Here is a 26233-nt window from a genome sequence, read left to right on the forward strand (position 1 = left end):
TCCCGAAGGCGCCAAGTTTTAGCGGAGAACCGGAGAAATAATGGCGACTTTACGAGCTGTTCCTTTCTTCCGATCCGGTTTGCTGGCCAAAGGTAGAACACTAGCAAAAATGGCGATAACGCCATGACTATTAATAGAACGAACCAGTTCTATCGCCGTAGGCGATGCCCTCGAAAATAACCCGGGCTCTCCTCGAAATCGCGTTAACATTTCTGCGAATGATCCACGCTCGTTCCGAGCTACCAAATGCGTGCGATACTTATCGCTGTCGAAAGCCACCGGAGAGAGGCTATTGACTCGAATCGCAAAATCTCATAAAGAATCACGACAGAAAAGTATCTAGAAAGGGTGTGTGTGATTGTTTCGAGAAAATCTCTCGTTTTCTAATGGATCTCACTGAATTACGAACAAGTAATGAAATAGAATGTTTGAAACAAAATTTATCCTTACAGAAATAGCTGAAAATGTTGGCCATCCTGGCGAGAACATAATGTTGCCCTTTTAATTAAATTTCTAAAAAGCAACTAACTTCTGATTTCTTCCGAATATACAATTGATTTAAATATGACTCCACTGATATTACAGTGGAAACTACAGTGAGAAAATTCAAAGTCGATTTTCTCAAACACAAAGCCTGAAATGAAAAATAGTTATTCTATATTTTCGACTTATTTTTTCATTCACACATTTTTTCACCAGTTACGGATCATTACGGATCATACCACATAATTTCCAACCAAATCACAGTGTCAATTGAAATAGATTTACGAAACTTCAGCTTCGAGCAAGTTCCTGCGCGGCTCGCAGGTAGCTTCGATTCAATGGGTATGAACGTGAAAGCCACGAGATACCGGGAACGATCACCCATAAATCAATGGATGGACGAAGGAGGTAGATCATTTCGATTCGTAGCTGAACGTTCGGAAACGTGACGGGGAACGCACCGATAAATCACGTTGACTCTAGCACTATTCCTACCAGGACCGGTCAAATGACCGTTTTTAAATTTTCAATTGGAATTTCCTACATTCAACGTATGTGAATCGCCTTTAAACTTTACCACTTTTCCTCATATATATGTATGATATATTTTTCAGTATTCACTTATTTTTTTATTGTTTATTTTCCGAGAAAAATTTGTAGTCTGTCTTACCTACCACGACCGGTCATTTGACCGGTAGTACGATTTATACATTTTTGTAATAGTTTCTCTCTAAAACTCAATTCCAAAACTATAAAGTCGTTACAAACGAAAGGTAATGTAGTTATGACACGATTTTATCCGATAAGTGCCTTCCAGAAAATTGCGATAGACGGAACTGTTTGGCAGGAAGTAAAAATAGGGTCTAATCCTGGAAGAGCATCTGGTCATAATATTTTTAGGGAAAAATCAGGCCCGACTGGGTATAGTAAACGTAATATTATGAAAGGCGAAGTTAGGACGGCATTTTCTGTGATAATTGATAAGAATATAATCGAACTTATAAGAAAGTGCACAGAGGCAGAGGCATTTAGAGTGTTGGGATATAAATGGGAACTGTCTACTGCAAAGTTATATGCATTTTTTGCAATTCTGTATGCACGCGGCGCATATGAGGCTAAGAATATAGATATAGCACTTCTATGGAACAAAAAGTGGGGCCCGCCTTTTTTCTCAAATACTATGAGTAGACATGACTTTACGGAGATTATGAGATTTATTCGATTTGACGACAGAAATCAACGAAGCCAACGGTTACAAACCGATAAATTTGCTATGATTTCCGAAGTTTGGTACAAGTTTATTGACAACAGTCAAAATTGTTATAAACCAGGACCATATATTACTATTGACGAACAATTGTTTCCAACGAAAGCAAGGTGTAGATTCACTCAATACATGCCCAATAAACCGGACAAATTTGGTATAAAATTTTGGTTAGCATCCGATGTACGTAGCAAATATATAATAAACGGCTTTCCTTATTTGGGAAAAGATGAAAGTAGAGAACCCTCAGTTCCTCTTGGAGAGTTTGTTACTATGAAATTAGCAGAACCGTATGTAGGATGCGGAAGAAATATAACCACGGACAACTTTTTTACAAGCCTACCTTTAGCAACAAAACTTTTAGCAAAAAATACTACGATTGTTGGGACAATTAGAGCGAATAGAAAAGAGCTACCAAGACTGGCAAAACTGAAAAATGACGACATGGCACTTTTTTCAACCAAAATCTATCGCCCAAATAATTGTATGTTGACAGTTTACAAAGCCAAACCAAGAAAGAAAGTTCTAATTCTCAGTTCAATGCACAACTCCGTACAAATTGAAAAAAATGAAACCCGAACACCGGAGACAATTCAATTATATAATAGCACCAAGTTTGGCGTAGATGTGACCGACCAAATGGCCAGAAATTATTCGGTAAAATCTAAATCTCGGAGATGGCCTTTGCAAGTATTTTTTAATATCTTGGATTTAGCCGGGATAAATGCATGGGTGTTATATAAAGAAACTACGGGGGGAGAAATTACAAGACAGGAATTTCTATTTCAATTGGCAGAAGAACTTGCCATCGAATACCAACAAGAGCTCGGCAAAGAAAATCAACCAATACCCATCGCAAGTACAAGTACAGGTTCTCGTGAACGGAAAACATGTCAGATAAGGTATTGTAAGGATAACAAGACGAACAAAATCTGTCTAATATGTAAAAAGTACGTATGCGGAAAATGTACAGTTGAGAAGCCCATTTGTAAAAAATGCGACGAAAAAGAATAAAATGTAGATTATGTACTCGTGAATAAAAGAAAATATATTTTTATACTGGTAAGCTGGCTATTGGTCTGCATTCAACATTGAAAAATATAAGTTGTGAAAGACCGGTCATTTGACCAGCCGCGGTAGGAATAGGTGTACGTGAAGTGTCGGTAGGAATAGTGCTAGAACGTAAGAGCACCTGATGAACTGACGGGGTCCCAGGAACGACCGTCCGATCGTTTCGATTTATATTGACTTTCAATGCAACATTTTCATCCGCATATTCATCGAAAAGTTATGAGCTTCGGTCGAAAATAATAATAAGACTTTTTTAATAATAAGACTTTTTCGTGAAGTTTAGAAATATTTTTTAGAGGATTCATCGCATAAATGGATCTTACTGGCACAAATTTAAAAAGATCAACTTATTTCAGTTAATTAATAATATTCCACGCTGAAAGATTATAAGCTAGCGTTAAGAAAGGTTACTTGAACATTTCTAGTACATATTCAATTTGAATTAAAAAAGATACTTCTTCCTTTGAAGGTACGTTGCAAGCGCGCGCGCGCGCGCGCGCACACACACACACACACACACACATTTTGCGAAGTGTACACTCGCTTTTAAAAATAAAGTTGCTGTTTCCGTTATTCTTCAAACTTTAATGCTTATTACCCAACAAACTTCCATTCAACCATTTTCACGCACCTACTACCGACCGTTTCAACGTGTGAAGTTCATAGTTTACTGATTTACACTCATGGTTTTCCTCTTTCTTTATTTTTTTTCTCGCTGAACGTTCCAGTTTGTTTTAGGCTGTGAAATATCAAGCACTGAAAAGTAGGAAATCCGAGTGGTTTTATTACCAGTTTAAAATAGATTGCTTGTAATATCAATGAAATCTTTAGTCAGGGAACCGTGAACGTACGCGTATATCAACGTGAGTTTCAAAAATTTCATAACAAAGACGAGACGTTCGAAAACGAGGAAAGTCGCGATAGTTGTTGCAAGCGTTTTCGAAGGACTTCACAATTCTATGCTACGATAATAAGTAAACTATTTTAGAATTAATGATAAAGCTGCGATTATTTATGGATGCGTTTGAATATAGAAAAGAAAAGTAGCATTAAATTCATGATAATGCCGGATTATCGATGATCGAATCTGATTACGAGATCCAACGGCAGTCTGGAACTCGTGAATTTTAATTATTCCACGTTACCGCCGCAACACCTGTGACCTCTCACGTCGGATCAGTCATTACAATCCAACCCATGGAAAATTTTAATAAACGCATATTATGACGCGTCAAATATGCGCGTCAAAGGTGTTGAACAAAGGCGTTAGGTTTGTTTGAGTATCGATCAGACGCGAGAAATTTAGTGAATACCCGTCGCTATCAGAATTTCTAGACTTTGCGATAATTAATGATTCTCGCACAGAATGCAAACATAAATATATGTTTCAATTAGCTTTAATTTTATATGCAATCGATTTATTTCTCCTCCCAATCTATCGCCGATTTAAAAAATATTGTAGAAACATTTAAATTTATGCATTTAGCTAATTTCACGCCAATAGCTACGAACGTTGTCGAGATTTAAAATTCGATAGGTTATTTCATTCATCAACATCGTGAAAGAACTCAATTAATTCGATTAATAAAAAGTTTGGTATTTAATTGACGCGACGGAAATAGCAGAATTCGCTCAATCGAATCCACGACCCTGAGAATCGTTTGACGAATGAATTCGAGAGTTTCGTGACCGATCGCGGTGTGTATCGCACGACGATTACTTTTCCAGTCCATTCAACTGATCTTGCCCGATTTAACCTAGAAGATATATTCTCAAAGAGTAGCATTTATTCGCTCGATATCTCTTCGATACACTTAATTGCAAACAGCAAGCCATTATTTTTGTTCGCACAATTGGATGACTCGTATCCGATGTCTGAGCGCACAGACGTGTTCGGAATTTTTTCGTCTCGTACCCACGATAACCTTATCGTGGCAGATACTTTGCTGAAGTGAGGAAAAAGTCGTAAATACGGAGCGAAGGATCGCGGTAAAAATGGATAAAATGGAAAAGCAACAAAGAAAGAAAAATTGAAAATCTAAGAATGACAACGAAAGAGAAGAATTATTGCTCAATGTACCGAGGCTCTCGCTCATAAATATTAGAATTGAGTCGCATTTAAGTTTGGAGATGGACAAAATTAACGTTTAAAGATATAGGAACGTATTCGCAACATGAAGTAATATAGTTAAAAAAAATCAGTTGAGCAATGGATAGACGTTTCGAACAATCCTGAATTCTCCTCGATTTCTTGAAACTGCATCGCGGCGAAAAACCTAAAAATAGGCTAGCCTGCGGAGGGTTAAAGTTCGCCAAGAGGCAAATACGAGGAATTCCCACGGGCGAATCAATCGTACGATCCGGTAAGCCTGACACCAGCCAGCGTGTGGGAAAATCCCATTGTACTCTATCGAATTCGCGCTGGAGACGTAAAAGTCGATCGGAATCCAATTGCACCGGCCAATCGGAACGCGGTATCGACCCGGGTCGGGGGGCCGAGCGTCTATTATACTAACCGGCTTGCGAGCACTCGTTCGCTGCGCCCCTGTTTCTCACCTGTGGCCGGGGGCGAGTTTTAACCTCGGGTAACGCCATTGTGTCAGGCTCTACGGCACACGTAAGGATTCCGGGGATCCAGGATTACCAGAAGCTCGACAGGCATCTAACGTGGCTCGTTACGGAGTCGATGAAACAACACTGTCCGCCGATTTTAGCCCCGTCACGTACACGCGATTCCAGCCCAGACCACGCGTTGGTCACGTGTAAACCTGGCGAGAAATTTACCGCACGACCGTGGATCTGGTCTGGTGGCTCTTGGGAGATTTCCGATCTCGGTCTCGCGGGCTGGCTAGATCTGCAGACTGGAGTCAGTCATGAATTGCAAATTATCCCGACGGTGGCTGGAAACCTTCTGCGTTTTCGTAGAATTCCACTTATCCCTGCTGGTAATACCTTCGATCACTGTTAGGCTTTCTCTATGCTAAACCCGTGTCCCTGTCGACTCTCGGAAAGATGACAGACCCACGCGAGACAGAGGAGAGGATCCGGCGTCGACTGCCGATGAAAACGCAACGTCGACGACAACGAATCCTTTGTTCGAAAGGATACAACAGACCGTGTGACGGAAATTGAAACGGTAATGCAACTGTGGACCGAGGCGAGATACGCGCGAGACTTATGGCTGCCTTGTTTGTATGCACAACGATTACTGTTGACCTACAGCAACCGTCTTTGAGGATCTTGGCCGCAAGCCATGAACTTTTGGAAAAAGCTTTGACACTTTGCCAGCATCCAGTTAGTTTCTTTAAGGATCAGGAAATCCACTGTGTCGGTAAATCGGCTGCAACATATAATCATTATGCAATGCAGCATCCGCGATAGTCTGAAATATCTGCCCTTGAGTCTCTCGTCCCTCTGTTACGAACGCAATTTTCGATCCGTAGCATTTTCGTCGTAACCGTGAATAACCAACCAAACATCGGCAATCAAATCATTCGGGAGATCCGTATCGCGAGATGATCCCGCGAGCGAGGGCGGACACCGAGGGAATTACGGGCAAGCATGTTATCGACTGTGATCAATAAGAACGAGGTCGTGGTGCCGGGATTAATTCGAAATCACTCGAGGGTAATAGATCAGAGCGGATAATGGTATTGGAGCCCGGCGAGAGAGTTCACCAGGGAGCCCTGCCACTGAGCCACTCGACGCGGCGAGCATGAATGGAGAAAGGTGAACGCATGTTCGTCAAGGGCGGCCTCGTGAACAGCTGATTCGTTCTCGACGCGATGACAAATCAATGGAACCCGGGCCAGATGTTCGCGTGGAGAGAATCTGCGCTGGAATTCTCCCGCGGGAGCGTAAGACGCGGGAAACGGGATGGCACGCGACTCGTGGCAAACACGGGCTGCCCCGCGGGGAGGATCGCTACATCGCGACGTTAGACTGGATTATATACACAGGCTCCCCGTGCCGCGTCCCGTCTATTTTCCGCTAACTCTGCTTTCGAGTCCTCGGCGAATGCACGGGGACACGTGTTCGACATCTGGATGGGTAACCGTGATCGTGGTAACTTTCTTAAAATAGAGCCGATACCTTCGAGATCGCGTTTAGTCTGGCTGAAAGAATCTTTCGAGGAATTGGAATAATTGATGTCGATAAGATGGTTGATGTGATCACGAGCGACTAATGATTTGATAGCTACAAACTATTGACTGGTTTTTAGTATTTGGATTATTGCTGCGAACGAAGTTTGTTCGCCATAGACTGACTACTAGTGACTCGGATCGACGTAAAATTATAGTGGTTCTTGTACTCGCTGGTAGAGGGCTACAAGTTCTTGTCGTTCGTACATTTCATAATTAATGCTTAGTTTCTTTTCATAATGTTTGCAATACTAGCTTTTCTAAGTAGTTTGCGTTTCGTTTTTCCATTAACGTGAAAGGAAAAGGAAACCTTGAACGTTTGCAAGCACGTTCGTTAAAGATCCAAGTACTAAAAACTAGACAAAACAATCGTCCTTCCCATTCTATTTTTATAAGTAGTCACGTTTAAGGTTCCTTACTTTCTGAAGTATACGAATAGCGTCTACAGTAGCAATCGGAGTGTTACCTTTTTTTAAAGTTACACCACCAGCCGGATGACCTGAAAATGAAACAATAAACGAAACTGCGGCATTTCAACATAACAAAATAAATCTAATCATATAAATGCTATAACAACTATGTATCGTGTCTCGAATACGTACAACAAAGGCGTGCTCCGCTAATTTCAAGTCAATAAGAAAATTCAACTCGGAAAGCGTGCCCGTTTGAATTGCATTTTTTGTAATTAGCGTAACACAACTAAAACAGATCGTGAGAAGCTGTCATGTGTTTTGTCGACTGTCCACCGAAGAGAGCGGGTATTCGTGAATATTGAAAATAAATAAGGGGAAGGCGGGCGGGGGGTGAGTCGCGAGATTCCACGAGGTTATTCGCGGACGCGCGTTCTACTTTACTAACCGAGAATAAGCAGTTATCCGTAAGGTGGGGGCGCCACTTAACGCGAGGAAAGTGGCGCCGCTTTCGGTCGCCAGTCATTATTAATCAACCATCGGTGTGGGCGCAAAATGGCGTCACTGGAGAAGCGATCAACCGCGCCTTCTTAGGTACGATTTACTTTTCTCTGACAAATGACTAACACGTGGCACGGAAAGATACAACGCGTCGATGGGTAACAAAACCCGTGTTGACCGTGTTGACCGTTTTGACCGTTCGAATGATATTAAACAGTTACGAAAAAATATGTATTTGTAGGTTAGGTAAAGGATGATGCTTTGGATTTTTAGACAGATCTGTTCTCCAGCGACAGTTCGTTCAACTTTAAGTTGCGGAGATTACAGTCAAGGTCGGCACGCCGGCAGCTGCTGTTGAAAATAGAAGACCGAGTACAGAGGGGAACAATAGTTTCCGAGCGGCCGTCGGCGAGTAACTTCCGCAAGTTCGTCAAATCAAATTGTACGGGCTGTCGAGGGCGTCTGTGTACACGGACCGTGCTGCGCTCGTGAAATTGATCGCGAAACTTTAACGGCGGTCATTTAGAACGTAATGCTATTGAGATCAGGCCCTAGATTTCCCTAATCCTCTACTTCGATCACGGGTTCAATTCCGGTGACCTTGCTCGACCTTAAAGGGAATAACCTACTCTCGATGCAATTAGACAAGCTGTGTTTTGTTTTTAATCACTTCCGTTGAACTCTAGAATTTTAACATTAAAATCTTTGTACATTCAAGTATGATAAAAAAATCACTTTGTGGATGCATACGTGCACGCGCAAATGTTATTTGTAAACATTTTTCTACGTTAGAAAGTAAAGAAAACACCGCGTAGGATTTTTCTCCCGACGAATCGTCCTCTGTATTAAATCATAAATTTCATAAATCTTTTCCTTCGAGAGTTTACGAAAAAAGCCTGTTAAGGTAGAAATTATATTCCGAATTTCTGGCTAGATTCATCACCGAAAGGTTATCCGTATTATAACAACGGGCTAGCAGACCGAAAGATATTCGATGTGACAAGATCCAGAGAAAGGAATCGATGATACGAAGGAAACTGCGGAAAGAGGGATTGATGGAAAGTCCTCTGGTGGCGAGCACGGGAGCTGCTGCCACACCCAATTTGCTCCACATCTAGAAGATGTATAGTACTTCCTGTTTCGTACCATGGTGACTCCTATCCTCACCAGCACGCAACAATTCCACTTTCGATACCACGTACACCGACCAACACATTCAAACCCCATCAGCTTCTCCGGTTCTCTGTCAACTACCACTTAACCGTTAATATTTACACACTAATTACACGTTTCCTTGCCACCGTATTCCATGCACCCTACTACATCATGCCGCAGGACCATATTTACCGATGCTCCTAACGACCGTCACCCTTATCATCACAAGAGAAACCCAAATAATGTCTCAGTCGCTACCAATAATGGTCGCTTGGCCAATTCAAAGTAAGCAAACGTACAACCATGTCCGTATCCTGAAGAGGCAAATAACGAGTGCACACCGGCACTCCGCAATTGATATCTCCGAACGATAGTAACGAGAAGTAAATAGTTCCCGCGTGATTACATACCAATCGATCAGAGTACGCGTTCGAGAAGCATAGTCGATAAAAAGCATTGGCAAGAAAACGAGCTTACATTGCAAACGATTGAATGTCCCAAGCGAACGGAACGACGCGGCGAAAGATGAAACGACCGTTCGCCAGTTTGGACGATCGAATAAACAGCTAGCGCCGCTTCTGTCCGCCTTTGTTCTCCGCCCGATTCGCGACATCGATCCGTAGCCAATGCATAGAGAAACGTTTCTTTTATCAAAGAACAACCGAAGGAATGGGTCAAAGGGCGCGGGCAACAACACCGGCGAGGAAAGCAGCGTCACGCTCACGGACACCTGGCTCGCCTTTGCTCAGCCCTCGCCATTCTTGGCCAGCCTTTGTCTCCGCTGCGCCTTCCACTTTGGTGAAATTGGCGTCGGTTTCCGGGCCAGAAAACGGAGACGCTCTCCACCCACGACGGGAGTTCCCCGCGACACTACGTCCGCGCGAAGAACTCGATGGCGAACTGTGCCACGGGGCGCGCGCGGGTTGAGGGTGGAAACGGCAGAGAGACGGGGAGTCAACGAGCTCGCCTCTCGTCGGGACCAGTAACATAACCCGGCGGGGTTGACCTTGCGCCCGGAAAAACAAGTTGCTTGGCCTGCAACCAGATTCTCGCGTTATTAATAAATCCAAAAATGCGCGGCTGATCCGCGTTCATTATCTTTCGACGGTGTATTCCAAGTTCTGGAGCGCACGAGGCCGGAATCTTGGCTTTCGATACCGTCGTTGGCCGTTCCTTTCGTGACGCGACGAATGACCTTGTCTTCGAAGACCTTATGGGGTCGAAAAATTTCGCGGAAATTTATAGTGCGTTTGTTTCTGTTTCGAATTGATTTCCGAATTCTCGCTTTTCAGGATTTCTCTAAGGGGATTCTGATTGCGAGATCTTTGCTTGATTTCTTAACTCTGTCTTTGAACTTTCCGATTGGGACAGTGGAAGTTCATTAAAGGAACCTGTCGAAAAATTCCAGTCGAAAAACGTTAAATTCCATTTGATTTTTCAACACTTCGATTTTATCCTTAAACATTGATAATGTTTAACGATTAAGTTAATTAAGCTCGACAGCAGAATTAATTAAAATTTTAGTTAGAAGACATAAAAATTCCACTTATTGCAGCTTCTTTGGATCTTCCTGAGAGATCTCACATTTTCGAACCGAATATCCATCGAATCTCAGAATCTTGTTTAGCAATTTTCCCACAGAATCGTTAGCACTAGCCTGATTTTGAAACAGCAAATGATTTCTATTTACACCCCCGAAGAAACGAACCCTCTAATCGTGTCTACCGCTTTCTCTGACCTCGCGTGTCATTCGCGCGAATCTATCGCAGCTCTGCTTAGAAGCACTAAAATACCATTTTCATCGATCGCGCAATTTTTTCTCTCACGCCAGAGTGTACTACTCCGAGCAGCTATCAACAGCGCTTCCGATTGTGCGAGAAGATTCCGTTACACAACGGCGTAGATAAACAGCAATTTTTCTGCATCTGGTGTTACGTGGAAGGCGATTTGTTTCGATGAAGGAAGGCTGCCAATTAATTAATTGTCGCTGGGAATACGGTTTCCATTGCGATCCGAACTGAATTCGTATGCACACGTAACGGAGAGGATTAAATTGAGGGATGATGAATCTACTACTGCTCACGTCATGTATTTATTGTAGTACAGAGAAAAATCGTCTGTCGATAACCAGAAACGTAAGATACGATGGATAGAGAGGTACGAATTTATTTTATCAAATTCTCCATTTATAGTTGCAAATAAATGTTAGTATAATATGTAAGAACGTAAGGTTTGCAAATATCGAACGAAAGTTAAATGGTATCTTGTATGAAAAATGATCGATACGATCTTACGATAAACTCTTTGTTGTACGAAATAAATTTTCTTTATAAAACTGTATAATTTTAGACGTATTTGAAGCGATACTCCATATATTACTATCTACAAGCACCTTTCAATGAAAGCATACAAATTTCTTGTTATTGCAAATTTCTTGTTATTGCAGTAGAATCTATCAAGAAAATAAATATCTGACCTGTGAGTAGACTCGTGAGCTGTATATTTCTATAAAATCCATGTTTCAACAAATATTTTCAGAACAAGCTTCCGTCCTTCCCTAAATATTACTCTTAAACATTATCAGTGATGGAATCAATTGAGGAACACTTCGTTAGCATTAAAAATAGTTTCATGTCCATTCGGAATGGCAAGTCACGGATGGCACCGCGGTAGAGAAGAAAGCCGTCGTCTGGTCTAAGCACTTAATTAACGAGGTAAAATGAGCACGATTCGTCGTCGGTGGGACACGTTTCTTTCGTTTCGGGGCGAACGCTCGGCCCACGCGTCGACGCGTGGAAACGTCGGAAACGTCCGCGGGATTGTCCCGAAAATTGATAGAAAACACGGATGCCTCGGATGTAACGTTCGTGAGGCGCCTACGAAGCTCGCAGAAAACGAGATGGTTCGACGCGATCGAGGCGTGTTCACGATACGGCGGTGAGTCGGCCGGATGAATATTTAATTAATTTATGCGACGCGTATACGTGGGCCGGCCGACAAATGCCGTCTAATGGGGAAAATTTCAATGGCGGAACGCGGTCCGCTTGAAAACGCAAGATTTATAGGTGCCGGGTTACGATGCGCTTGGATGCAGCGTGTTTCGAAGAACGGACGCGCGGGATGTCTCATTTTAATATGCTAATGACTGCGCACCTTGGAATCTGTACTGAATCGGAAACATCAAGGATTGTGGAAGAAGGTAATGGAAACTTTTTAACCAACAAGAAGGGTTGGAATTGCCTCATTGATTTCCAATAAATGGTACATGCATATGCATGAGATGCACCGCGTCAAATGAATGAACGGGGCGTGTTATTTTTATTCCGTTTTAATTTTGTCTTTATAGCGCTGAAATTAAAATAATTGTTTCAAATTGCTGACTTTCGATAGTCGCGAATACGTGAGAGATGGAAAATGATATTTTCTATCAAATTTTCTAACACTGGAAAATACAATAATAAATTCCTAATGTCTTATACAAAAAATCGAAGAATGCCAGGAATTACATGATAAATCTAACAAGCATATTTTGCAGTTTAAATAATTATTATTCAAAAGAGACTTCGTACTTTTATTTCCCATTTTCCCCCTCTTAATATAGATAAGATTGTCTTATTTCTCAGCAACTGTGGGAAACCTGAATCTCGATAGGACGATAAGATTGGCGCAAGCATTGTTCGAAGACTTGAAGGTGACGATCATTTAATGATTTCTAAATCGTACTTCGATTATTAGAGAAGTCAGCTATAACCGGTTACGCGAGTACTATCATTAGATCGGTAGCAGGTAATCAAATTTCATGGTAGATTGAGCCCCCTTATGACTAGCTTCGTTTATCCATTTTTATACGCGAACGCTTCTCGAAATCAATATGATCCCAGCGCTATAATTAGCAAATTGATATATGTTGCTTCTAAAACGAAATTTCACCGAGAACGGCCATCACTCCAGCTAGTCGTTAGACCGCCATTAATGTAAGCTTTTATTTCACCCCTTCGCTTCATTGTAATATGCCCCACTCTCGAGTTAAAAAAAATTGCGTGCAACTGAGTTCTCTAGGAAAAACTCTCCGAGTTTTGCGAAAAAAATTGCAAATCGTTTGTCAGTTAATAAGACAAAAAACTTGAAACTTAATTTTTTGTAAAGTTGTACATATTCTTGCCACACACAAGCAGATAGTCTGTATACGACATATATTACATGTCGTAATTGAATATAATTGAATTGAATCTGAATTTTTGGAAAAACGAATCAAGATTTCCCGCTCGGATAAAAGTCGCATTAGCCAGCGCGACGATTCTCAACGAGCACGCGATAACCTCTGAATGGACGAAAGAAGGCGATAATGTACGAGCTTGTCGCACGTAAAAAAGCTCGAACTGCGTCGCAGAATTTGCAAAATTCCGACGCGTGATGTAAAACTCTATCTGTATCATAGATTACTTTCACGAACCTTTCCTACAACACTTTTACCCGGAACGAATAATATAAAGAACGTTTAAGTTCTTCTGCACGTGTAAGTTTTCTTGGTTACGCAACTATATTTTTTCATTCCTTTTCATTTCTCCTATTATTTTAGGCTTCCTTATTCTATAATCGATGACGCGGTCCGTTACTGTGCGTGCGATTTAAAAATGAGTCTCTTAGTTAATGGAAGAGGGTGAAAACTAGATTTCAGAGCGAAATTAGAGAGCAAATTAGATTTTAGAGTATCTGGAAAGTCGAGGACTATTGCTGGTTAAGCGTACAAAAATTGAGCTGCATTATGACTTGACGTCATTTCGAATTATTGTACTTCAACATGCTTTGTAAAGCCAATATATTATGATATTACAATCAAAACAAGATAATAAGGAACAAAATTTTTAATTACTTTTTAAATATCCTTTCTTTATAATAATCTAGTTAGTAATAGGATTACTTAAATAATAATTATAAATTTTATAAACAACCCAGCACTACTAAAGGATTTATACAAATAATTCCAGCTTCGTTTCCCCAGAGAGCAAGCTCAGGTAAAAAATTGAACCGTCCCAATGGAATACCTACGATCCATCAACATTCGCAGTCTTAGACAGAGTTAATTTCCAAAACCACGTCCACTCTGCGTAACGAATTGGCAGAGGAGATTCTGGCGGCTAGAACTACCGAAATCCTTTCTCGGAACGTGGCGATGCGTCTTCGACAAATTAGAAAGTCGGCTCGGTCAAATTTGCCTGGCGAGGAACGTTTCTTCTTTCTTGTTATGTACCGCTCGAAACGGGGCGCGATACTCGCGGAAGAAAGTCGAACGGGAAACGATCGTCGCGGTGGCTAGCGATTAGCCGGCAATTAAAAACCTATTACCGTCAACTAATTAGCTTTTAATAGCAGAAATTTTCACTTACAAAATGTCCCCCAATTTCATCGTCGCGTTTCAGGAAATGGTATTTAAAGAAATTAATCGCACTGGTTAAATGTGGGAAATTGACAAAGTTGCTATTTAAAATCAGGGTCAGAGACCGAAAGTACACCGTAGGTATATAACTGTGGAAGATAATGCATGTTTTACGAACAAATATGGACATTTTTACTCGAATAATCGACGCTTTGTGCGCTTTACAAATTATCGTTCCCTCTGATAGTAGAGAGCACTTATTATAAGTTGAATTATTATAATTCGTGGCGTAACAGGCGCGTGGACATCCATCATTTTTTTCTTCTTTAAATATTGTAATTTTTTTACGTAATCAATCAATGATTGTATAACATTTTCGTTGTACAAGTTTACGAATAAAGTTCAGCTTTCGTTTAACGCTGCTCGAAGCAGACAACAGACGTAAAATCGAGCGCACATTCGGTTATTTGTAAATTGCAAACTGTGGGAAAAGTGTAGGTATTTCTATACGATATTAATTTAATGTCAAAATGAACAATGCGCGCGAGTCATGGTATTGTATTTTAATGCTGATTTACGAGTTGCCAATCGTAGAAGATGATTCGGCATAAATTGCTGCACTTTTAATATTAACTCGCGTGTATAGAGTCGATTAACATGCGACTATATAATTCTTATTTCAATCTAGGTAAACTTGACCAGGTTTTAACCAAGGCGTGTTTAATAGATTCTGGTTAATTCGAACGATCAGGTACTCAAACAGAGAGATACGTATAAGGCTAGACGATTAGCGAGGTTAACACAGTAAATAACAGAGCGTTTAACACGCTCGAAATGTATTGACAAAATATATTGACACGGTATGTGGGATACGAAGAGCGAATGTCCGCTCGAATGTCAATACGCGACTATCGGAATTTCGGGTTCATCTATCAATATAAAGTTCCTCTTTTGTTGTTCATATCTGTGTATGGTATATATGAACGAATGGTAAGACAAATACATCTTTCGATTCAATTCAAATATATTCTATTGATTTAACACATTTTTCATTTCTATTTCTTGCTCGTAAATAAGAAATATTGTGTACTGTAAACATTACTTCTGAACGTTACGTGCAAATCTTTAATAATTGTATAATAAAATTTGTCACAATTTTCTCAGCTCTTACATTTTTATAAATCTCCTTAAATTCACCTTTTTTTTTTATTGAACAAACTACTAACAAAAAGAAATAAAAAATATTAACATTTATTAAAAATTAAAATATATAAGAATTAATATGAAATTGAATGATACGATGCATCTTCTGATTGAAGTGGCCAAGTACTTAGGTTGAAAGGGTTCCACGGTATTTCTAAGTCAATACTCAAGCATTGTCGCAAATGGAATATTCGTACCGAATAAATGGAATTTTCGATTGAAATGGGGACTCTCGAGCAACGCCCATCTTTCAATGAACTTAATTTGAGATCAGTAGAAGCTCGAGGAGAGAGAGAGAGAGAGAGAGAGAGAGAGAGAGAGAGAGAGAGAGAGAGAGAGAGAGAGAGAGAGAGAGAGAGAGAGAGAGAGAGCGTAAGGATAATCGATACTTGGCTGGCGAACATGGTACCAGCACTGTCTCTGCTCTGCCTGGCAACCGCGAGATATCGATACACGTAATTACTTAATCGGCCATCACGCGCGATTATTTATAAATCCAATCAGACGTCGTTATTCTGGTCGAACAACGTCCCGCGAAATTATCGATCGGTTATCGTTCCCCGAGCCGAATAATCGTTCTAATTAGTTGCACTTGTAACGTTCCTTCCGAAAACTGCTTAAGGAACTGGTATTTGTCGGTTAGTCACGGCTATGTTAATCCTTTCTTTACTGCGAATTATTGTAGTTGCATATAATATTCAGCGAAAGAAATATTATGAAATATAATCTTGGTCAGTAGATATTTGTTAAAAGAGTGCAAACGAGGAAAATTGTGTCGATTATAGTTATCGAACGTGTGTGATTAATAGGTGAGAGTAATTCATAAAAGTTATCATATTAAAATAACACTTAAAATAACGATGCACTATGTTAATTTTTGCTGTTCTTTCATAGAATAATGAAGCGTTGCTTTGAATAATTTTTGAGGACGCATCGTAGGCATTGTACTACATACGATTTGCAATAAAATAATTACTGCAAAGGTCATTGGAATATTTATAATTAATATTCTGAGAATCTTCTTCCATAATCCTTGACCTCTCTGATCTTAAAAAATTCTAATCATAAGAAAATGAAAGCTGCTTAATAATTGACAGCAGATATGCCTGTTTAATAATTTATACAAATATAAAAAAATCTCTCAAGGCAGTAAAACCAAAAAAATGCGATCCAATCGAAAATAAACCAAGGTCTTTCGATTCACAGACGCTGGTCTACCGATAAAGTTAACGGATTGAAAATTCAGTTTTATTCGCCACCAATCCCGCAGAACGGCCCTCAATGCCAGAGAAGAGATCAACTCTGTCCTAGAATCGCGACGAGCCGTCCAATTGCGAGACTCGCGTGTCGCGAGTGGTTTAATATCATGGGAGAATATTGATCCAGATCCCGACACGTGAGCTGGTAACGTGATCGACCTTCTTGCTACGCAAACAGCCGCGAACTTTCCAACGTGAATGCATCTCATCGCCGACGAGGAAGATAAGCGGCCACGCGTTTACAGTTTTTTGAAACGGAAGGGAAGGAAGAGAAACTAGGTCGGTCTATGACGCCCGACACGCTTTCAGACGGGGGGTGAAAACGTTGCCGGGTGACATCGAGGGGCTATTTTCGCGAGAAACGCGGCGAGGGAGTTACTCGAGAATGAAAGAGTACCCTTCCGCTTTGTCTTGCGATCTTATTTCCAGAGAAATTTATTCGTTCAAACGTTTCTTGTAAATTTCGTTATACAATGATGTAACTTTTTCTACTTTCCAGTACTGTTTAACGGTAGTCAAAACTTCCACTCGTAAAATAATCGACGAAGTTTAGCAAAAATTCTCTGTACAAAATGATGATACAAAGACGACTGATCGAACGAAATTAAAAGCATAATTCGCAGTGTATTTTCACAGTGGGTTAGAAACATCTCTGACAGGAATATAAGAATTACCTAAAGACCTACTTGCAGGGAATATGACAAAGAAAACACGTAGAATAATCATACGACACGACTAATAGCCACTTTGAACGCCCACAACAGCATAATAACCTAGCGTGATCACCCTACGAACCCACATTCACTCCCAAACACCTAGTACCCTTGTAGCTTTCGCAACAACACCCCACGCATTCAAACCAACCCTCCAATCATCCATCAATCAAACCCCGATCTCTTTGTCTTCCCGATTCAAAATCATTCCAAAACCACATCCACACAAATTCCTCTACAATTATTCCTTAATACCTCGAACATGCTTCACGAGATGTGCATGCGATATGGAAATATATGAATGAAAAATATTCGGGAAATTAAATATGGTTGTATACAAACAAAATCATATTGATACCCATAATGAAATATGATGAAATTCTGTGCGACTGTGTTGCATTAATTTCTAAACCATTTAAGTACCACTAATGCACTCATATGCCAACAATTTTTTCCTCGAAAGCAAAACTTTCAATTACTGTTCCTTTGAAAATTCTCTTAGCGACGATCGACTTACGGCATAAGCTTCTAAAAAATCTTTCGATCAATTATACTCGGACACCCTGTATAGTATATCCGCAACAAATCACGCAGTCGATCGTCGTTAGAGCAGATCGAAGCAAAGGCCAGAACGTAGACGGGCGGTTTCGTTCAGGCCGAGATTCCTCGACACGCTTTCTGCTTTTTTTTTCATGGCGCGCGGATCACGACGAGGAAGGATCCGGGACGCATGCGCGCGGCTCACCTAAAGATAGATTCGGTTCGATTAATGCGCTGTCGATGACACTATTTTCGATGTCTCTACGCGATATGACATCGCGGAAGCGACTCGCGCGCGTTTATCGCGGGTGGTTTCAATTGAAAATCCTGCCCGTCGCGAGACCGAAGGACGGGGCGCGCTCGACGCGGACAACGACGCGTGTCGTCGCGACGCCATAATATTGACCCAGTTCTCCAGGCGACCGCGGGCTGCCATGAATGTGTCATGCGATCATTTCGAGCTGATGCGCCCGCAGCCCTGGTGTTATGAATTTTTTAGCAAACGACCAGCTTTTTTTCACCACGACGGGGAACGAGAAATGTGGATCCTCGTTTCGAAGATATCTTATAAGAGAAACAAATTTCTGAACGTTCGAATTATTTTCAATCACACCCTTATCATTTTGGAAAATATTTTCGCAATTAGTACAATTGGTATGTTTTACAGTTTTATTTCATGGTATTATTTAAGTTTCAACCACGCTTTGCCCGCGATATTATGTTAAATTTGCGTGACTAACCGGGTAAGTTTAAAATGATGTACGTACGTTGAGCTATTTGTGCCGTATTTAAATACTTTTGGAGTTGACCGAGCAATCATATTTAAGTATCCTTGATATAATTGTTGCCTTGGAATGATTGTATAACTGGAAATATTCTTCTAAATGAAGAACAATGTCATATTACGCTATAATAAATTCCTGTCGCCTGGCAAATGGAGTATAAAAAAAGAATTTACTATCAAAGCGATATTTAAATTATTTTCAAATTCATTTATACAGTTTCCCCGATAAAAGGTTATTTTCCTCTTGCACCCACTTTCTGCCTCTAAAATAAACTTCTCGACTAACGTGTTGCAAAAAGATTCCTACATAGTGATTTAAATTTAATTGACAATTCTTTACAGTTCAAATATATTGTCATACTACATTCTACGTGTCTTAATGTATTTATAACCACACTGTAATTTTGTATCGACGTTATCAGTAAATAAAATTTGAATAAGAACAGTTTAACAATTATTGCTTCTTTCGAAATATATGTATATACCTAATTTCTATGATAATATCATTGTATTATAAGTTAATAAGTATCCGAGTGCAGAAATAGTACTAATGGAATTAATCCACCAGCACGGAGAAATACTATTTACTACTCATTAGTTTCCAATCGATTTAATCCCATCATTGAAAAATTAATTAACGAGGAAAAAACTGGGCTTAGGAATCGTCGAACACACGACGGGATGACATAAAGGGATTAGCTACGACGATCGATATCATTAATTCGTAATCCGAGAAATAAACAGCGGTACAAGGCACGATGATAATCTTCGAACAGCTGCTTCATTTATGCAATCATGTAAATTGATTAGATAACGAACGCTATACATACTGCTTGAGAGGAAGATGGAAGTCGATTCCCTGGTCGTTTCGTAACGTTTATGTACTTGAAGGTTGTAGGGCAAAATCTCGGCAAGAATAACGCTTGTTGGTAACTACTGACGTACAACTAATCGAGTCTATACTTTTCAATTTTTAATAAATATAAATTTTAACTGAGGAATTAAATAACAAATAAATGTTTTATTTTAGGAATATTTTAATTTTATGTACTTGAATAAAATTTATAATGGTTCGGTATTGTGAATGTAAGATAAGAGTGACGAATTTATGACATTCAGGAGAACTCCATTGGCAAGAAGGATTTACAGACGAAAATTTTCAAATTTTATCAAAAACTGGTAATTATAATTGTAACAAATTACAAGTATATAATCGTAATATATTACTGATAAATTTAAATGCATTTATTCTAACGCAGTAGATACGTATTGCACTGTACGTGGCACGTGGCACACTTTTTGAAACAAAAATTTCAAATATTTGGCCACGTGAGTTCCTAAACGTCTGCCATATCCCCGTTATAAATAGAACTTGGATAATTTTATCACAAAGAGATAATATATATATAATATTCGCTAAAGACCGAAATTTAATTTCGCGAAAAAACAGACTCGGTTAGTTTTACCAACCAACTACGTATACAGCCGACGAAACGACCGCGTACTGATTTTTCTCCGAGCACCTTCGCGCAATGCTGGTTCGCCAAAAATATACAACGCAACCGACGCATGTCTGACGTACCGATACGTCGATATGATAGGGCGATTGACACCAGCAGTTCGTTATTTCGGGCCTGTCGACATCGTGCATATAAGTTTATTGGTCGTTTTAAAAATCAGATCGACGACGGCCGTTTCTTCGAGTACGACATTGAACAAGATCGGCGTTAATCTGATCAGATGATACGAACGATATTAAAGAATGCTAATGCGAGACGATATCGTGACTAGAAAAGTTTCCTCCTTTCATGGAAAATTTACCATTCGATTCATACCTATACTTTTAGATAAATTAACGTAATTTAAAACAAGCAATGTTATAAAGAATTAACGTGAAAAAACATGGATGTGCTGTTGGAATTTATTTGTATTTTGTAAAAGTATAATTACGTGTATAGAAGTAAATATACAGAACATAGTCTCAATGATTGCGTCAGAAATTAAAAATAATTAAAAGAAATTAAAAAATATATATGTATTTTCAGAGATTCCTAAAGTTATCTTCGAAGATCGCTAACAAAGCCATTGAGAAATCGGGCTATAGCAAATAATTCGAGTGCAATAACTTTATACACATTTAGAAAAAAAAACGCAGACAATTTCAAGGTTGATAATGTTCCTTTAAACGGAACGAAGAATCTGGATGCCAAAAGCAAGACAGAAATGCGAAAGGACATCGATTTTACGAATTCTGAGGTCACGTTGGCAACACAGCGAAGATCTCGATTTTTCTTTCTACCCTGTTACTATAGATTCTCCGCTGCAGGGACAGAAGGTTTATACCTGAATTTCGAAAGGGGCTGAAAGGGCGTAGCCCAAATACCGGCCAGATGATACCCTCGATTGTTCTCAACGCCATGCTACCATCACCCAGCACATTTTCTCATGAAATATTTCGTAGAATGTTCTTGCCAACGAGATCAACGAACCGGCCGATAATTAACAACTTTTTAGTCACTAACAAAAAATGTGGCCTTTAAACAAGCCAAACTGACGGTTCAAAGAGATAACAACGAGGAATTTAATATTTGCGTTCAAAGAACGAGGAAACATGGCCTATATGCACAGTTGTCTATGATTAGCACTGTACCAATAGAGATAACTGTAATTTTTCAAATAGCGGCTACCAGTGAACAATAGTTTTCGTGTGATAAGATATCCCTGAAGACAGAACGAATCCAATATCTTGATTAAACAATGCAACAAAGCAAAGTGAAAGTTTGGTGTACCGATCTTGTTTTTGATGATAGTACAAATTTAGCGTGCTCATAATCAATGTTTCAGAAGAAAAATGTTTAGTAATACTTGAATTGTAATTATGAATTTGTAAACTGAAAATAATCTGTTTCTTTTTTTTTGTTTCTTTCCAAAAGAACGAAGCTTCATGCTCGAACTTTGTAACAAAGCGAAAGGATCTATTAAGACAAAGTTTGTAAATGTGTATAAGTAGTTGCAAGAAGACAATGCATTCGATGAAGTTGGCATGTTGCTTTTAGATATTCATTCAAGCTGTTGGAATAGAACTTGAACGTACAATTGACTTGAGACAGTCTCTCGTATAGATAGAAGTTATTTTTAGTGACAGAGCTTGCATAAGTCTCTTGTCAAAGAAAAAAGACTATATCGTATAAGCCTTTCAGTTGCCACTTATGCTTTTACACGATGGAATAAAAAAAGAATAGCTAACAAACGAACTATAAATAATTTAATATCAATTGGATAGTTTGAACATTTCACGCGTACAATTTCAACCTATCTATGGATCAATACGTTGCTCTTCCGTATCCCAATAATGCACAGAATCATGTACTTGACAAAGTTTTCAATGACATTGCCACATCTGATTAGTTTTTCCCCTTACTTTGCAAACGATCGTGCTGCAAAACCAAAGAGAAGAATAATGCTTGATTATTAACTTGATTTAGATATCGAGAAATGAACTGGCAAAGGATTCGCAGAATTTTCTGAACAAAGAACAGTAAAACTTGCAGCGCACGAAGAAACCGAGTAGATTATAAAAAATCCACCAGTGTCATCGACGCTTGGTTAGCGATGATTCATAAAATCTTCTAGTAGCCATCTAAAAAGTTGATAATCATGCAAATGAACACAAGACAATTCAACATGCCAAGATTGGACATAGGTTAGGGGTGTCGAGCAACTATCATTTCTCAGTTCATACTCGAGGTTATTAATGAATTGGAAGGTACTATGCTATTAAAAACATCTAAATCGTTAAGAGTAATGCATATCCGTGCAGCGGTATCGGCCGAATACAATGTTTACCGTCCAACACATCTGACTGTCGAATCTGTAGCATAATTTGGAGGTGATATACTGTAGCAATAGGAACGAGCAGGTCTAAGTACTCTCTACGGTTACGGTAAAGGAGGTGGGTCGAAGAGAGAACGATACGGAGAAAGATACGTAACCGCGATTTCTGACGGGAACGTCGGTCGAGAAGCAGAGCGTTCCCGTCGAGGAGGTCCGCGTACTCACGAGGTGCGAACGGACGACAGCGGTCGAGAGGAGGCGAGCACAGCCACGGTACGCGTGTCGCGTAAACATCGGATTCAGCAGAAGCCGCGAAAAAACGGGGAGAATTACGAAGATGGTGTGTATGTAGTATCCGAAGAACAGCATCGGGTAAAAAGGTGATGGTGATGGTCCCCCCTACCCTCTTCCTCGGGCACCCGCTCCATCGCTTTCCCAAGTGTAACCCAGGCACTGGCACGCAGACGCACAGCTCTGCATTCGGAGACGGACAGGCGAACGAGCGAAGTGGCGAGAGAAAGAGCGGTAAGAGGTAAGAGGGGCAACAAGTGAGGTAGGTGGTAACGGGGTGGGGGTAGAGACCAGGATGGTGGGGTGATCGTGGAGGAGAGGAAGAGCGCGGGTAGAGAGGTACGGTTAAGGGAGAGGGAGACAAAGTGTAAAAGCTATGTGCGGTAGAGGTTAAGGCACGTCCTACGGTACTCACTGCTGACTCTCATGCCACCCAGGGGCGGATTCGAGGGCGCGTTGGTGCAATCGGCAAAGGAGGTGGTCCTCGGTCGGCTGCTCATTCTGAAATCTTCTTGACCCGGTTCTCCACCGCCGGCAGCCTGGCGCTCGAACGCTTATTTAGTATAATACGCCGGTTCTGGTTCTTCCTCTGCTGGTAGCCGCCTCGGCTGGCCGTGGCACTTCCTCCGCGCGTGAAGATAGCCAGCAGCGCTCGCTCCTCGGCTTGGTCGCCGTCGTCGTCGTCGTCGTCGTCGTCGTCGTCGTTGTTGTTTTCGTCGCCGACACCACCTCGGACATCAATGACAGCGCGAACGATAATTACATCGCACGCACGCATGCACGTCCGCACGGTTCGGTTCTTCTCTATATTACGCCACGGCCGCGCTCGATCGATGGATGGAGGGAGAGAAAGAGAGCGAGACGGGACGACACACGGGGAGAAAGATCGAGAGAGTGAGAAAGAAAAAGAGAGGAAGGGCGGGAGGGAGTAGGAGGGATGTAGACGGGAGGGAAGAGCTACGGGCGAGCAAAGCGCGCGCAAGATCGGGAAAAAGGAAACCACTGCGGAGCACAAACCGTGTATATACCTCACGATCGGTGAAATCACTGACGTAAAGAAAAAGGTAAAAACCGACGACGGGCCGAATATTCAATTGCACTCTCGGAGAATTGCACTTCTCTGTGACGGTAGCGACTCTCGCGATCAAAACGTTCGTCGTAACAACGGTGCACACTGGGTTGGTTAGTTAAACGGTCCGTACGCACGAGCAACTTCGCGCGACAGGCTTGCCCGCCTTCGCGATATATGGTACGATGTGTGCGTGTGTATACGTGTATCTACGACTTCGCTCTCTCAAACTCAATCTCGAGCAGCACAACGCGATTTTACGATACAACGCGCGTCGATGGCGTTCAACTGCACGAATTGACACAATTTACGATAATCTTTCGTATTAACCGCTCCGCCTGTCAGGGAGTATCACGCACCGAGAAGTGCGGTTCTACTACCTAATAACCAGACGGGGGCGCGGAGTGTTGCGGAGAGCTATGCCGCGAGGGGAGGCCAGGGGTAGACGTTTTCGGAATGGTTCGTACACGCTCGCCAGTGGAGGCACACCGCCGCACTTGGTAACCTTCCTATATAGTACAACTCCACGATGATCCGGTTGACGGGTCGGATTTCTTCGTCGTTGATGATCTCACTATGCAATTTAATCGTGGCTTTTATAGAAGCCACGATGAATATTCTCTATCTTTCATGTACAGAATACGTAGGACGATTTTCGGAATTACATTGTACCTCTCTCCACTCGTCCACTCTTTTTTCGGCCAAACGACGTAGTCGTTGATTGTCTCTAGCGATCTGTCTCTCTCTCTCTCTCTCGCACGCGAGACACACGCACGCACACACACACACACACGCACACACGCACGCACACGCACGCTCGCCTTTCTTCCTTTCTTTTCCCTCTTGTTCTCTCTTCTGTCTTTTCTCACTTCTGCGCCCGTACTTTGCAAGCGTACGGGGGAAGCGCTACTGCCTCACCTTCTCTACTACCACTCTTTCTCACTCGTTCTATCTTTCTCGATGTACTGCGAAACTTGTCACCACTCGTCACTCTTACGCTTCTCGACTTGTCAGACCCGACGTTATATCGACTTGGCAGGCTTCTGCACGCTTCTTCGCGATCACCGGCTGTGCTGCGCGGAGAAACGATCCGGGTATCGTGCTGACGCCGACGTGGACGTCTTCGTCGTCGTCCGTGTCGACGTTGCTTGAGGGGAGGTCGCCGTCTCTGTCGTTGTTCACCTCTCTACCTTCGATGATTCGTGAGACCACTCTACTACCGAATGTCGCCTCGGGCCCTGACGGCGCGAAATGGATCAAGGCGCGAGCTTCACTTACGCGGTAAAATCAATCCTCGACGATCAACGACGTTTTCTCTTCCTCGCCGTGCACACGAACACCACACCAGCTACGAATTTTTCGAAGCCTCCTCAGACATTGACCCGTTCGGGCTAGATCGGGCCACTCGAATGTCCACGGACATTGCCGAAAGTGACGTCAGTAATACCCCGCCCTGCCTCTTGCCCTGCGTACCGTCGTACCGCATGCGAGATGCCGCTTCGGTCGTCCGCTCTAGCGTCATCTTGCGAGAACTTTGGTTACTGAGAAACCTGGCGGCAAATTTGAGAGTAATTCTCTGTATTTTTCACTGAAAAGTATCAATAGTTTCGATAAAGAATATGATATACGAATGAAATTGTCAAAGGTATTTAATTTTTACGGAAGATTGCATTTTATAAGGTTAATATGATTTTTGTAGTAAGATGTTGCATACGCTATAATGTACATTTTATTACCTTTCAAAAGTATAGTTGCGAATAAAAATATATTTTACAGTTTTCTACTTTCAAATGTTTTCACATGTCGATCGCGTTAAATTAATAATTCTTTAATAGTTTTAAGAAATTGTTCCACCCACTTTCAAATTCAAATGTATCAAACGTAGGCATGTTAGTCTGTCGCACTTGGCTTTAACAGAATCGTATTTTTTTAATACGCGTGTACAATATTTCAGTTTGGCACGTTGCCAGAAGGAAGAAAGGCACAGTATATCGATGCCAATGTCGGTTGACGCTTGAAGAGCGTTGTTACATTACAGTGATAGTGTTTTGTTAGATGTCGCGTCATACTGATAAGACGTACCACTTCTTTTAAGGTATAGAACTGCGCAGTATATCCATTATTATGTGCTGTAATA

At 41.2% G+C, this 26233-nt stretch overlaps 1 protein-coding gene and 1 long non-coding RNA gene across 6 annotated transcripts in view; both read right to left on the bottom strand.

Annotated features, from left to right (window-relative positions):
- The window catches only part of LOC143431552 (glycogen synthase kinase-3 beta), a 49520-nt gene extending 25881 nt beyond the window's left edge, over positions 1-23639 (bottom strand). The window contains exons 1-2 of one of the 5 annotated variants that reach the window (XM_076908395.1): positions 23443-23639; positions 7426-7459 (exon numbers count right to left, since the gene is read on the bottom strand). In XM_076908395.1, coding sequence (XP_076764510.1) covers positions 7426-7459; positions 23443-23527 — 119 coding nt within the window. In that variant the 5' untranslated portion in view covers positions 23528-23639. Of the gene's footprint in view, positions 1-7425; positions 7460-23139; positions 23252-23442 lie in introns of those variants that run through there. The other 4 variants (XM_076908421.1, XM_076908449.1, XM_076908441.1 and 1 more) reach the window with 4 other exon arrangements.
- A 1848-nt stretch (positions 23640-25487) lies between these two features.
- The window catches only part of LOC143429378 (uncharacterized), a 45156-nt gene continuing 44410 nt past the window's right edge, over positions 25488-26233 (bottom strand). The window contains exon 2 of the long non-coding RNA XR_013102524.1: positions 25488-25628. This is a non-coding gene — a long non-coding RNA (uncharacterized LOC143429378). The remainder of the gene's footprint in view (positions 25629-26233) is intronic.

The sequence above is a fragment of the Xylocopa sonorina genome, chromosome 1, assembly GCF_050948175.1.
Source record: "Xylocopa sonorina isolate GNS202 chromosome 1, iyXylSono1_principal, whole genome shotgun sequence".
Classification (NCBI taxonomy): Eukaryota; Metazoa; Arthropoda; class Insecta; order Hymenoptera; family Apidae; genus Xylocopa; species Xylocopa sonorina.